The following is a 14,908-nucleotide window of genomic DNA, read 5'->3' as shown; positions in this document are numbered from 1 at the left end:
GTATACGCTACCTATGATCTAACAGACCTGCTGTCGTTCATCAATGTAGTGTTGCTCCAAGAAGAGTCTCTGTTCCCTCAATCCCTCTATTCATCCTCCACCCCCGCCTTCCCCAAAGCCAGCAGCGCATCTCGAAAACACCGAACGAAACGCTCCGCTTCCTCATCCCCACAAACATATTTGACCAAAAAGTGGAGTTCCCCATTATCAGTCCGTCCATTGATCTCCAACACAGCCGGCGGTTTCCACGCGTATTCAACCTCTGCCTCTTTGGGAAGCGGCACAAAAGACAATACCCCATCTCCATTCCCCCTCTCCCCTTCAATCGTCTTGAGCGAATCGCCCAAGAAATTCAGTAGAAGCTCGCAGGCGCCCTTTTCAAAAACTTCTCGACCTCTTGGATTGGCGAATCGAGAGAGGAAACATGAAGATCCGTTACGTCGGAGACGTTGACGAGCATCTGCGGTTTCGTTTACGGTAGTCGCGAGGCTGCGCGATTCTCCCTTGCCAGAGATTTGTACCGGGTATATGGTGCTGAACCACCCAACTGTCTGCATCACATCTCCAACACTTCCGTCCCCTGGCTCGCGTCCATGGCCGATGCAGTAGCACGGGGGAAGACTGTCGGCGCGCTGCGGGAACGCTATGGAGAAGGCATGTAGGAGAGCACCGATGATACGGTCGAGAACTGGGGCATGGTATGAGCTCGGGTTGAGGAGATGCGCACTTTCTCGAGAGTTCAGCGTGATGCTGACTTCAGTCACTGGCATTGATTTTATGTGACTGCCATCGAGACCCCAGGACGCCCACTGTGGGGGTATCAGTTGTTCATACGTGGAAAGGGCGGTTTCTGGTGGTAGATTTGTGCTGGCAAATTCTCTCTGTGCCACTGTCCAGTCCAGAAATCCCGTGGATTGTAAAGGCAGCAGATGGCCAGTGGCGAGCAGGCTCTCTACATCTTGCGCTATCACACGCCAGGACATGTAGTCGCAAACTAAATGATGGATACTGAGAGAAAGTGTTTGGGTTTGGTCTCCAAGTAGAGCGGCCGAGAGAATAGGACCGCGTTCCATGTCGAGGCGATTTCGGCCGCTGCGTATCAGGGGTCCGAAATCCTCCTCAGCCACGCCCGGCAATGCTTCAAAATGGTGTGAAGTCTCAACACTGTCGTCGATGTATTGGAACCAGCTCTGATCTTGCTCGCTCCATTCGAATCGTGCTCTAAGCATGTCATGGCGTGCCACGATCGTTCTCAAAGCATCGTGGATCTTATCCGGTGATATCTTCTCGTTGAGTCGCAGACATACTGAAATGTCGAATGTGGTTTTTGGTGGACCATGGTACTGGAAGTACCATTCTTGAACAGGTGACAAGCCGACTCTTGTTCCAATCTCCACTCTTGGGATAGGTGTAGCTTCGACGAATTCGACAGATTTGATCCGCTTCTCCATCATCTCGGCAATGCGGCGAATGGTTTGCAGGCGGAGAATATCATCCATCCTCAGGTCCAGCTTTTGTTTTCGGGCATGTGCTATTGCATGCATTGCTGTGATCGAATCACCTAGCTCTCCCCATCGGGCATCGAGCGAAATAGATGATGGAGCACGTGTTAAGACTTTGCCCCAAATCTCCTGCAAGGATGCTTCGACCATATTGGAAGGCTGTGCGATTTTCGAATCATCGCCGTTCCCTCTGAGCTGTTCAGCACCAATGGGCTCCTCTGATAACATCAACCGGCGGAGACGATGACGGTCTTTCTTCCCAGTCAACATAAGAGGGATATCACGCAGCGGTGTATAGAGACTGGGAACCATAAAAGCAGGAACCACATCGGCCAAGCATTGGTCAAGACCGTCAACAATCTCTGCAACCCGTGCGCGTAGTTCTGGGTCCGTCATGGCTGCAGCTCCTTCAGGGATAAGGCCCAATGCAAGAATCGGACCGCTGCCATGCCCCGGGACCACCAGAGTCTCGGCCACGGCGTATGCCGCTCTCTTGGTCTTGTTGAGGATCCGTTGCACATGTTGCTCAACCTCTCCGAGCTCCAGTCTCTGCCCACGCACTTTCACTTGATTGTCACTCCGCCCAAGAAACATAAGACTGCCATCTTCTTCGTATCTGACGAGATCACCAGTGCGGTAAAATTGGCCGCTTCTCTCGCAAAAGGGAACGTTTTGGAAGAACACGGCAGCCGTCTGTTTTGGATCGCCTTCGTATCCGCGACCCACAAGGGGACCCTCAAACCAGAGTTCTCCCACACATCCCACAGGCACCAGATATGATGGGTTGTCTGCATTGACGATCCAGAGCACTGAGCCCGCTCCCGTGCCAATGTGAGATGGATGCCGCATGTCCTGGGAGACCGATGCAATGATGGTACACTCGGTCGGCCCAAAGATGTTTCTACATTGACAACCACTCTGTCTCAGTCTCTCCATCAGGCCAGTGGAAGGAATCTCTCCCACGAGTTCAATTTGCTGCAGCTGTTCCAAAGCTTGCTCGTTCAGGAGACTGGCTACCGTTGCAGTGGTTGCGATCCAATCGGCCTCGAAGCGGACAATGGAACCCGATGGATTGTTTTGACGCTCCTCTTCGCTCGGTACACAAAGACATGCTCCCGCCTGTAGAGTGTGAAGAAGATTATACCAAGACATATCCCAGGCGTACGAAGAGAAGTCGAACACCCTGCTTCTCGATGACAATCCGAGATGGCCAGCGTGATACTTCAAAGCACTGCAAATGTTGGCGTGCGTGATGACAATGCCTTTCGGTGTGCCTGTGCTGCCGGACGTGAAAGATATGTACACGGCGTTGGAAGGTCTCAGGCTTCTCCCACCCGTGGCGTCGGTCGACTGTACAAATTGCCTTTGGTCGTCAAAAAGGCTTCCATTGATTGCAAGAATGGGAACTTGTCCGATGGCCTTGGCGAGATGCTCTTGTGACGGTGATGTCAATAGCACAGCGGGCTTGACTTGCTGCACCGTTGAACGCAAGCGATCCAGAGGCTGGGATGCATCAAGTAGGACTGCAACGCCCCCGGCCATGATAACGGCTAGCATTGCCACCGAAGTCCACATAGATTTTTCAAACAACAGCGGCACTCTAACTTCTGTGCCTACTTGGTAGTCATGCTTCAAACGACTAGACAGTTTCATAGCCAGTGACTGTAGTTCATGGTAAGTTAATGTGCCATCCCAGGCACAGATGGCAGTGGATTCGCCGTGTTGAAGAAAGCTTGCTGCCAGAACTTCAGGCAAGCAGGCGTCCACGGAAGTAGGGACGGTGGCGTTCCATCGACATATATCCGTTAGATCTCTCCCTTTTGCTTGTTTGATCTCCGCGAGTGTTCTTGGAGTTTCTGTGTCCGTCCTATTCATTTCATGACAGATGTCCCGCAGTATTTGCTCAAGCTGTTGTGCCATCCGATTGATTCTGTCCCTCGTCAAGACATTGGAGTCAAAACTGAATTTCAGGTGAAGTTTTTGGCTTTCTTCTTCCGGTCCGCATTCCAGAATTATGGCATGCTCACTGAAAGCAAGGTAACCTTCTCTTGCCAATACTTGCTCAGCAGTGAAAGAACGCACGAGACTGTTATGACTACTTCCCAGAGGCCGCATTGCCAGTGATGGCTGGACAAGCAACAATGTCGGGAAGTTACAAGCGACGTCTGCTTCGGGACTGGCCTTGCGGATGTTCTGCACTCCGGTTGCCTCCCATGGTATCATACCAAGGGATTGCTCTTGCACGTTCCTCAACAGGTCAGCCACACTCATGTCTGCTGGCACAGAGATTCGGACAGGCACAGTGGCAAGGGTGGGGCCCACCATGTGCTCGATGCCTGGAATATTGGCGCTTCTGCCGTCATTTACGACGTTAACTACAGTCTCTTCTGAGCCTGCATATGCCGCAAGGAGGACTGCCCACGCTGCTCGAATGGCAATTGGCAAAGTCACACCTCGAGCAGGCTTCTCCAGTCCCGATATTGTCAGATGTGCTTCCGTGTTGGCTCGGGGCTTGTAACCACTTGAGGGCAGTGAGGGGAACGCGGTGGCATCCAGATCAATAAATTGACTTTTCCAGTATTCCGTGGCAGCTTGCCCTCGGCTGACACTCATGCTATGCTCAACGAATTTCCGAAACGGCGTGAATAGGGGCTTGTTGGCTCGATCCCCATTCCCATTGTATAGATTTTCCAGAGCTTGCATCAGAAGATTCTGTGACCAGCCGTCGTAAATAGCATGATGCACTGTCCACGTGAGGTACTTCTCGTTGTCTCCAGTCTGGTCAATGAGAACAGAGCTCAAAACGGTACCCAGACCCATAGCGGTGGGTTCAATCGTCTTGCCGAATGACGTGATCGGCGCTGCACCATCGTCTCCCAGAATTACCTGGACCATGCCTTGTCCAGGAATGTTCACGATACGTGATCGGAGGGATGGCGCCATCCGGACCAGGCTGCGCCAAGCGTAACGTAAACGGTCCAAATCCACACTGGATTCCAGCTCCAGTCGAATATTCAGCACACAATCACCTGGGCGTCTTGACGAGAGGACCAAAAGGCCCTCTTGCAGTGCGGTACAGGGGTATATGTCTTCAACTGCCGACCTGTCCAGGCCACAAAGGTGTGCAGCTTGATCAACAGCAGCGTCTACATCGATCGCCAACAGTGAGAAGGGCTTTTCGCCATTGCCGTTCATCTCAGACTGTTGGAGATCTGCCAGTGGCATGAGTAGAGTCGCCATATGCTCTAGACTGGCKCTCTGGAAGACGTCGACTACGCTGAGACGAAAGCCCTTCTCCCGCGCCGCGCCAACCAGACGAATGGCTTTGAGACTGTTTCCCCCGCTTCCAACCCAGTCACTCGACCTATCAATGCTTGCTTCGGGTAGGGAAAGAATGAGAGACCACAACTGGAGAAGAAGACGCTCACGCTCGTTCGCTGGCGAGACTGCGGCCTCAACTTGCTCTTCGCTCCGATCAGGGCTGTCTTGTTTGCTGACCAGCTCAGTTCTCTTCAGACCAGAATGCACGGGAATGTAGCTACGTAGTTGTAGTGCTGTTAGGCTACTACCGATTCCCCGAAGTTGCATTCGATCCGTCTTGCCAGAGGAATTGAGGGGCCACTGCCGGACTGCAAGGTAAACTGCTGGGACCATGTACGGCGGTAATGCAGACAACACAGCCTGATGCGTTGAGAAAGCAATGTCCGGTACCTCGGGGAGCAGCATGTGTCCATGAGTGCTGTGCGTGTCTTTTTCGCTCCCAATCGGGCTTAGGAAGGCAGCAAGTAAGAGATCATCTGGTGCGTCTGCTGCTCGAATCGGCTCCACAGCAACCCGCCATGTATCGCCAACGAACCTACTAATATGGGACTCAATTTCACCCAATTCCACCCGTTGCCCACGCAATTTCACCTGTCGATCYTTCCGCTGACAATGAATGAAGGATCCATCCGGGCACTGAACTACAATGTCGCCAGTCTTGTAGAATGGCAGAGATTTGTCCAGGCGGGGGAAATCTTTCGTCCAAGCCGGAGCGCAGGTAAGGAACGCTGCGGCTGTTTGCTCTGGCCGCTTGAGATAACCACGAGAGACAATGGGGCCCTGGATGAGCAGCTCGCCTGGACATCCAATAGGCACCAATTGCTCGCTGTCCTGCTCATCTACCACCCAGAAATGACATCCAGAGGGCTTGCCGATATTGGAAAGCTGGTCGCGAGTAATGTCTACACAACTTGAAAACCCGGTTTCCGACGGGCCATAAGCGCCCAACAGGCGGACTTTACCCATCCAGCGATCAATAGCGGGAGCTGTCATCGGCTCGCCCGTAAGAACGACTGTTTGCAGGTTCGCGGTGAGAGAAGGAGACAGCACTGAAGCCAGAGAGGGAGTCATCCATACGAAGTTGGCCCGACGATCAACAATTGCCTTTTCGATTTCGCTCATACGGTCATGGTCTGATGGCACACAGACACAGGCGCCAGCGAGCAAGGGTTGGAATATCTCGATGATGCTCACATCAAAGGCGTAACTTGTGATATGCAGCACTCGTGTATCTGCATTCATTCCCAAAGGTTCAATATGGTAGGCCAAACTAGTGGCGACGTCGGAATGGCGAACAATGATGCCTTTCGGAATACCCGTACTCCCGGAGGTATAGACTGCATATGCAGCGTTTGAGGGTTTGACCGGAGAATTTTGGATGGGCTGTGGAGCCAGACTTTTGATATCGTCCAGGTTGATGGCCACGATGGAAGTGGATGGAGGACAGAAACGCCTCAGCCGGGTGTCAAGTCCACCTGCAGTAGAAGTCAGAATGAGAGAGGCCTCGGAATCCACCAGAATGTCTTTCAGACGATCGTCAGGTTGATTGGCTTCCAGACCTAACATTACTCCGCCTGCTTTCAAGATGGCGAGCATGGTAACAATGCATGCGGCCGATCGTGGTAGGAGGAATGCAATAATCTGCTCTGGCTGAACGAAGAACTCATTTTGCAGACGATTGGCAAGCCGGTTTGAAAGCTCCTCAAGTTCCGCATAACTCAATTCGGCATCCCATGAGCACACTGCAGGGCAATCTGGCTGTGACCGGCATCGTTCTCTCACGAGTGAATGGAGGCAGGAGTCGACCGCCACGGGCGTCAGGGCGTTCGAATCTCGGAGGAACGACAAGTCATACTCGCTGATAGGACTCAGTTGCGAAATAGGCCCGGGTAGAGCATCATTGGCTATCTGAGAGAGAGCGTGTCCATACTGGTGCAAGACATGCTGAAGTGTGTCGAGGCGAGGATCCTGCCCCATGTAAGTCATGGTGACACGCGTTCCGTCATCCGTCACAGAACAATCGACGGTCAGCTGGATGGTAGAAGCCGGATCCCTCAGGCCAGTGATCCTACGGACGTCAAATAATCCACTTTGTTTATCAGCGACATGGACAGCGAGGTTGTTTGTCAAATTGCAGGCTGCGCGAGAGTCGTCGTCGATTTTGACCATTGAGTCCACCTTCCCAGCGTGAGCGCATAATGGCATGGCCGCCGAATAGTCGAGGACTGTGCTGACGAGTTTCTTGCATGAAGCAGTTGGATCCACGTCGATAACGTAGGGTACAGTAGGGTCAAGGGGACCCGTAACCTGATCCATGCGTTGATCTGATGCTAGTAGAGCATGATGGACGTCACGCCCATCAACTTGTACCCCAATCAACACCTTTATGTTTCCCGTAAGGCGGTACAGACACAGCGCCCAAGCAGCGGTGAGTACCGCCGCGAAGTCCGGTGTCTTCTGGGTGACCGCACTGACTAATAGTGTCGCAGAAGGGCTATGATCAGGCATTGGAGCGACCCGATCTGATGTTGGTGGGAGAGGTGGAAATGTCGATGCCAAATGCGATCCTCGCAATTTCTCATTCCATCGTTTGCAGGCGGAGTCGTGGTAAAGGTGAGTCTGAGCAAAGTCATGCACGAAAGGGCTGAGCGATTGCAGCGGCGAGGGAAAGGGGACCTGCTGGAGCGCTCTGCCGACGTGGTCAAGGCACTGCTGGAATGTCCACTCATCGCAGATAGCTGGGTGTAGTGAAAGAATGACTGAACCTCGCCCGTTGTCGTCTTCGACTGCGCCGAGACGACACAACCAGCCTCCGTAACGGACTGGGATAGATTGAACCCATTCCAGATACTCCTCCAAGGTTTCTGCAAAACTCCAAGATTGAGACTTGGTAACGACCTGAAAACAGCCCTGCTTAGGCAACTTCACAATGCGGGTGCGTAGCGCTGGAATTGCCTGCACAGCCCTTTCGAAAGCCTCACGAAGCTGCGCGCAACTCTCCCCATTCTTGCTTGTGACGACATGCTGCACCATTGCATCCACCTGACCCAGGACTGATGCTTCCATTCGTTCCTGCTGGAGCATGGTACATGGGAAAACATCTTCCACTGCACTCCCCGGGAGCTCGCATTGCGACGCCGCTTGCAGACGGGTTTTCGCGGTCAATTTTGGATCCGGGACGACCAAAGTTTCGAATGGTCGTAGTTCCGAGCCTGCCTCGACCTTTGCACGAAGTGCTACAGACAGAGCTGTCGCGGAAGCCTCGTGGACCATTATGCGAAGGGTATTCTGTAACATGTCCATAACTTGAGAAGCCAGGATCTGAGGTACTTGCTGAGGCTGGTAGGTAAGCCTGTACTTGATGATGCCCTTGTCGTACATCACACCGAGCAYAAAAGGATATTCCGACGGATCTAGTACATCCAGCAGCTCCACATGGATGCTCGATCCATCAACACTTAGATCTTCAGGTACCAGAGCTTGAATAGACATGATTGTGTTGAAAATAGGCGTGGAACCCATGCCGAGGGCGTCTTGAATCGCTGTCAGTGAGCAGGCTGCGTGTTCCAAGCTCTGAGCGAAATTCTCTTTGGCGTCTGATAGAAGACTCGCGACAGCAGTGTTGGACGGCCCCATGTCGAACCTCATGGGAATCATCGTTATGAGTGGCCCGACAATGTCCTCACCGCCGTTTATGACGTCCCTGTTTGACATCATACAACCAAAGCAAACGTCGCTGGATCCGGTATAACGGCGTAATACGATGGCCCAAGCGACCTGCATGATATTCGCAACAGTAACCCCATAACGCTGACACAGCGAGTGGACGGCGCTCATGTCAGAGAAGTTGCCATCAATATAGCATGGAGGAGTATCATCACTTCTCGGGCCGCTCAAGGTTGGCATGACGCACGGATGAATKCCAGTAAGACGGCGTAACCAGTACTTCTGTGACTCCTCTGAATGTTGACGGATCCACTGCAGATAGGAATCGAATCCATGACTTCCCACAATCTTGGTATCCTGCGTGTACGCAAGGCTCAGCTGTCTCGCAAGCAATGGAATTGTACCTCCATCGATGAGCACGTGGCTGATGTACAACGAGACATGAACGCTCCGTTGCCCCGCGCTTTGATCGATCACCAGATGATGCGGTGACACGGTTCCGTCGAATGCGTCCGGTAAAGAAATTCGAGGCGAGCTTGACGAAAGTGTTGATGGTAAACGTGATGAGAGCGACAAGCTGGGCGAAGCCTGCTTCAACACGACTTGTTGGAAAGAGGTATTGGCGACGAGGCCGCTGACCAAGACAGTTCGTAGCATGGGGTGTGCTTCGCAAACGGAATGCCACGCTTTGGCGAGCCTTGCGACGTCGACATCCCCTTCAACGCCAGACGCAGGTGTGATCTTCATGTCAATCCGGCTCCAGTAACACATGCTATCGGTACCCGCTCGCACTTGAGCATACAATATTCCTTCCTGCACCGGGGAACATGGCATGATAGAACTGACGTGAGACGGAGATATTCCCAAGCTAGTCAGGTGTTGGTTGATCGCCCTAGTGTCAGAGCCATCGGTGTCCAGTAGAGGCATGTCGCTCAAAGTAAGGCGCGACTCCTGGCCGACGAGAGAATGCGGCATGGATTGGAGTAAGGCTTGGAGTCGTGTTGTCCATCCGCGTAATCGATCTTGGTGTAACATCGAACTGTTCCATTCAACCCAGAATTGGAGTCGCCCACCGAGGACAGCAGCTCCGATGTTGATCAAACTCGTCTGTTCGCAGTTTCCTGCGGTTTTTAAGCCTGAAAAAGATGGCATGGAAGGGGAGATATCCAACACTCCATTGCTCGTGTCGACCTGCTGTAAACCACCAATAAAATTGAACATTAGCTCCACATGTCTATGCTGGAAGTTGCTGGAATTCAAACGGTCATCAGATCCGAGTACCTCGTCAGCGAAAGACTGTACAGCATGAACTGAGGCCCGTCGATAGCTGTCCTTGACCGCCACGACAACGTCATCGACTGGAGACTCATGATTCACCAGCGCGTGAATGGGAAGTAGCGTGGTGAACCAACCGACTGTTCGTGATGTATCAAGTAGCTCATCTTCCGCATYGCATGCCTGGCGTCCATGCTTCTCGACGTAAAATGCCGGAGCCTTGCGATCACAGAAACTTTGCCGAAAAGATAGCAAGATGGCGGAGAGGAGTAGCTCTACAGGTGCAGTGCGATATGCGGTATTCGAAGATCCCATAAGAAGCTCCGTGGTCTCAACTTCTAACGAGAAGCGTTCAGAGACTACGTCTTGGGCTAGTGCGATCTTGTCGCTCATGCCCCAGAAGTCTCGATCCGCCCGAGGCCACTGGACTTGCTGCTTTACTAGAGAGGGCTGGGTTTCGCTCCGTGATCTACACTTATCCAGCTGATGCTGAGTCCATGACGTGAAGGGCAATGTCCGGGCAAGAGTAGCCTCTGGCTCCCTGAGTAAGGTACCGAGATCATCCCAAATGATACGCCACGATACTAGATCGATGACCAGATGATGCGCTGTCATGAAAAGGAACCTGCGACCATCCTGCATCTCGATGAGATCCGCCGCGAACAAAGGACCGTTGGCTAGATCAAGACTTGTCTCGCTTTGGTGGGCTAGATGATGTAGGTCGGTCTCTTTCAAGATATGCGTATGATGGGAAAATCGAAGGCTGTCTGATGTATCCGGAGCTATTCTCTGTACGAATTCCCTCTTGGATGCTCCATCTTCGCACTGTTGAGAAAAGCGGGCTCGTAGCATGGGATGATGAGAGACCAGTCTGCGGAGTGCGTGCTCCAAGACTGCTGCATCGGAGTCTGCGCGGAAGTCCAACAACCAAGATTGATTGAAATAGTTGCTGGCAGCTGGTCCGTTGTTTGCGGTGAAGAAATGCTGWACAGGGGTCAGTGGTACGTACCCTCCAACGTCGAGAAGCGACTGAGTATCGTCTGATGTGTATTCAACCGCTCTGTGGCTCTGCTGAGCRACCGTGGCAAGGTCAGCGCTGTTCAGTAGCGATGCAATTGTGGTGCGATATCCAGCGCGGCGATATCGTGTCGCAACCTGCATAGCTGTGATAGAATCTCCACCAAGGCCAACGAATGATGTCTCACGACCGATCGTAGACTCTGGCACTGCCAGCACGGTTGACCACACCGTTTGAAGCTCTTTCTCCGCCGAAGTTGACGGGGGTGTGACGGAGACGGTCTTTGTGACGGAAGTGATAGTTTCCAGACTTGCAACCCACTTGGCGACCTCGCTCCGATCAACCTTCGCCGAAATGGTTCTAGGTAAACCCTCAACAACCAACCAAGCCGAAGGGATCATGAAAGACGGTAATACTGCGTTCATGGAGGCTTGAAGAGCAATCAGATGTCTCTGCACTGTCTTCGCGTGCGCAGACGAAGTGATTTGACGGAGTTCCGGCCCTCGAGGCAAACTTGGGTCTGACAATGTAATGACGGCCACGAGTTTCTTCGTCTGTTCTGCATCCGAGCGACAGACCACGGCCGAGACATTCCGGACGGACTCATGGGCAGAAATTACAGAATCCACCTCCTCTAGCTCGAATCTTTGTCCGCGAATCTTGACTTGGTTGTCCACGCGACCAATGAAGCATATGCTACCGTCTGGGTTGTACCTTGCTAAGTCACCGGAGAGGAAGAAACGGGTGCGGTTTTGTGAGCCGTCAGGTGAGCATCGTTCTGGGGCCCAGGTAGGAGGCTCGATGAACGACCTTGCTGTAAGTACAGGTTCGTTCAGATAACCTCTCGCCACAGTGTTACCTTCAATCATAAGTAAACCCATTGCGCCGATGGGCGCGAGTTGGTTCCCATGCCGTGGATCGACAATCCAGATCGAACAACCCTTCGGGAATCCAATCGTTTCCGGATACGGCGAGGATGCCGTGACTCTGCCGCAAGCGCTCAAGATCGAACACTCGCTTGGCGCCCATGCATTGAACAGCTGCGCTACATCCCCCCAGATTTGGACTGCATCTGGATCGATGCATTCGCCGGTGGTACAAATCGTGGAGATTGTCGGGATCTCAGGGGGTTTGAGCGAACGGAGGACCGCGGGGGTGAGGCACGTGAAGTCGACACTGTGGGATGTCATGTACAACGCCAAGCCAGACTCGCGGTCCATCTCACAAGGCACGCATACGCAGCCACCGAAGAGTAGTGCTCCATATATCTCTAGCAGGCTGACGTCCCATACTAGGCTTGCAAATTGGAGGCATCTGCTGGAACTGCCAAAGCTGAACGTTTCGCCATTGTGTTGAATGGAAGTGGTCAGGTTTCCGTGTTCAAGCATCACTCCTTTGGGTATACCTGTACTGCCACTGGTGAAAAGGATGTATGCCAAGTCGGCGCCCGTGGTTGAAGGAAATTGGAAGGTACTAGGAAGATCGTCCATGAGGGAGAATCGCGCCAATTCGTCGCTGTTCACTGTCCATACTTGTATCGCTTCCCCCGTGGTGAAGGAATCGAGGTAGGTGCTGTCCAGAGTGATGATATGGCGCGCACCGGTGGCCGAGATTATGGCCTTTTGTCGCATAGAGGGGAATTTTGTGTCGACCGGAACGCAGCAACCACCGGACTTGAGCACGGCCAAAGCAGATACGATTGCTGCGAGCGATCTATCCAAGAGAAGGACCACAGGGTCCCCTTTGGACAGCCCTCCGGAGACGAGGAGAGAATGAGCGAGGTGAGACGACATGCAGTCCAACTCGGCATAAGTCGCCTTGCCATCCCAAGCTTCTACTGCTATGGCCTGAGGACGCTGACCAGCTCGAGTGCTGAAGAGGTGATGCAGACAGTGCTCCCAGCTTCCATCAGTGGGCAAGGAACTGTTCCAGTCCATGATCTGCGCCACATCCTGCGGAGTGGAGCGTGGAAGGTCCCCAACAGTCCGCTCCGGGGGACTGTCGAGCAGTAAACCCAAGAAGTGGGCGAAATGATGCAAGTTGCGGCGTACTTGAGACTCTGGGAGTATACTTGCGTCGTAGGCGGCTTCAATTGAGACACGGTCGCCGCTTATTTGAAACCACAGACAGAGCGCGCGCGTGATGGGACCTTGCTCTTCGCCTACACATTGGTTCTCTACCGAGGCCCGATCGCGGGTAGGTGGGATGATGTTGAGGAGTGTCTGGAATTGACAGGCAACTTTTGCGTTCTCGTTCACGGAGCGGATGTTTGATGATCCCCAATGCAGCGCTGCATTGGCTACAAGCTGTCGACGATCGCGGGCTCGTTGTTGTACAAGCTTCTGCACGCTTAATTCGGGACGGACGTCTACTTGCACAGGTGTCGTTGTCATGACCGGTCCCAAAGTGCTCGCAACCGATCCCAGCTTGCCCGTGCGGCCTGACAGGGCAAAACCGTAAGCCACAACTTCGCTACCACTCATGGCGGAGGCAACCAGAGCCCAGGCGGCCTCGATGTATGCCGGTATCTGTGCCAAGGACACTCGGCCTTGAGTGCTGGCCGAAAGTGGGATGATGTGCGAGGTATGGCTTGCGGCCAGTGGGGATTGCGTGACGTCCACTTGCGGGTAGATTTCTGCTGCACAGGGGAAGCGATCTTTCCAGAACTGTGTCGCTGCTTGCTGGTCGATGGCTTGGATATATTCCACGTACTCTCGGAAGGGCGCATGTGGTGGAGGCTTCATGCCATGATAGACCCGCAGGACATCCTCACCCAAAGTCCAAATTGATGTCTGGTCGTGGAGGGCATGATGGCATGTGAGGATAAGTCTGCCATTGCGCAGCCGCCATCTAATCAACGACGATCCCAGGCCCATCGTCATGTCGTYGTCTGCGTGATCMTGAGCATCCTCAAGCACCACGGGTCCTCGCTGCACAAGCACAGCTTGCACGAAGCCGAGAGTGCAATCGTCGAYGATGCGCGTGCGCAGGATCGCATTCTCCCCGGTAACCCGATCCACGGCAGCGCAATATCGCCCAACGTCGACTGTCTTGTTGTCCAGCACAAAGGAGCCGCGATAGACGTGCGTACTGGGATGCTTGCTGCTTCCCACCATGGCGTCGATCTGAAAAGGCGTGCATGGGTAAACATCTTCAATGTCGCTGACAGGAACGCCGCAGGTGGTGGCAATGTCCGACCATTGGGACTTTTGCTTCGCCATCTTTGGGAGATTGTGGCAAATGCTATATGAAGTCCTCGTGTAGAGTGCTGTGTAGGTGAGGTAGGCTCCTTGTGGAAAATGCTACGCGTTGGATACCTTGCGCTCCTCGGGGGTCTAGCCAGTGTACCTTGGGGCGCGAAAGTCGGTAGGTCGGAGTGGCATGCTCTCGCGATCAACGCGACGAGTTGCCGCCGCCATCTGGCCAGAACGTTGCGTCGTGGAAACATGCACACACGTTGGACTTGAGTATGAGGCAGGCATTGACAGGCATTGGTGTTTCGGTGGCCGGGGGGCCGACGTCGTCAAACTGGTATGAAACGCCGGCGATGGACCGCATCGTGAGCATTTGCTCAATTTTGCGCACCAGACAAACGCGATACATCGTACACGTATCAAGGTTGGTTTATGGTTTAACTTGGCACTGGATGGTGACTCGGGGAACGCGTATTAAGGTTGATTTGTGGTTTTCCTTGGTATTGGATCATGACTCGGAGCAGTCTAAGGTACTGCCCTGACTCTGCTGTACTTCGTACACCGTGTGACAATCTAAGGTAGGTAGGTACCTTAGCTCGGTATCCAAATATAGGAGCCGTGCGCGGGCCATACCGGAACCGGCGCTACCCGTAGATCTCCCTCGAACTCGACCGACCTCACGGGTGTTGTGATTCTGGCACGTGATCTACAGATAACTAAGGATTAGACGATATAGCCGCATCTTAGATGCAGAGTTTTTACCTATATACTAATTAGTGTTATCTACGTACTTTATCTTAATTTAGTAATAGCTTTATAATAGGTTATAAGCTCGGCGCTACTACGATCCTATCCTTACTAAGAAGTTATTAGTATTAATAATATTAACCCTATACTTACTATTTTAATAGGGGAATCCTAGCAAGCTAAGA

The 14,908-nt window shown here is 53.0% G+C and overlaps 1 protein-coding gene across 1 annotated transcript; it reads right to left on the bottom strand.

Moving 5' to 3' along the window:
* Positions 1-86: 86 nt before the first annotated feature.
* Positions 87-14,003, bottom strand: RCC_09600 (uncharacterized protein; the record flags this gene model as incomplete). Its single annotated transcript, XM_023774841.1, has 1 exon — positions 87-14,003. The coding sequence occupies one exon, from the start codon at positions 14,001-14,003 to the stop codon at positions 87-89; it is 13,917 nt and encodes a 4,638-aa protein (XP_023630609.1).
* Between the last annotated feature and the right edge of the window lie 905 nt (positions 14,004-14,908).

Source organism: Ramularia collo-cygni (assembly GCF_900074925.1).
Source record: "Ramularia collo-cygni strain URUG2 genome assembly, contig: RCC_scaffold18, whole genome shotgun sequence".
NCBI lineage: Eukaryota > Fungi > Ascomycota > Dothideomycetes > Mycosphaerellales > Mycosphaerellaceae > Ramularia > Ramularia collo-cygni.
This window is presented reverse-complemented; position numbering and strand designations above follow the sequence as displayed.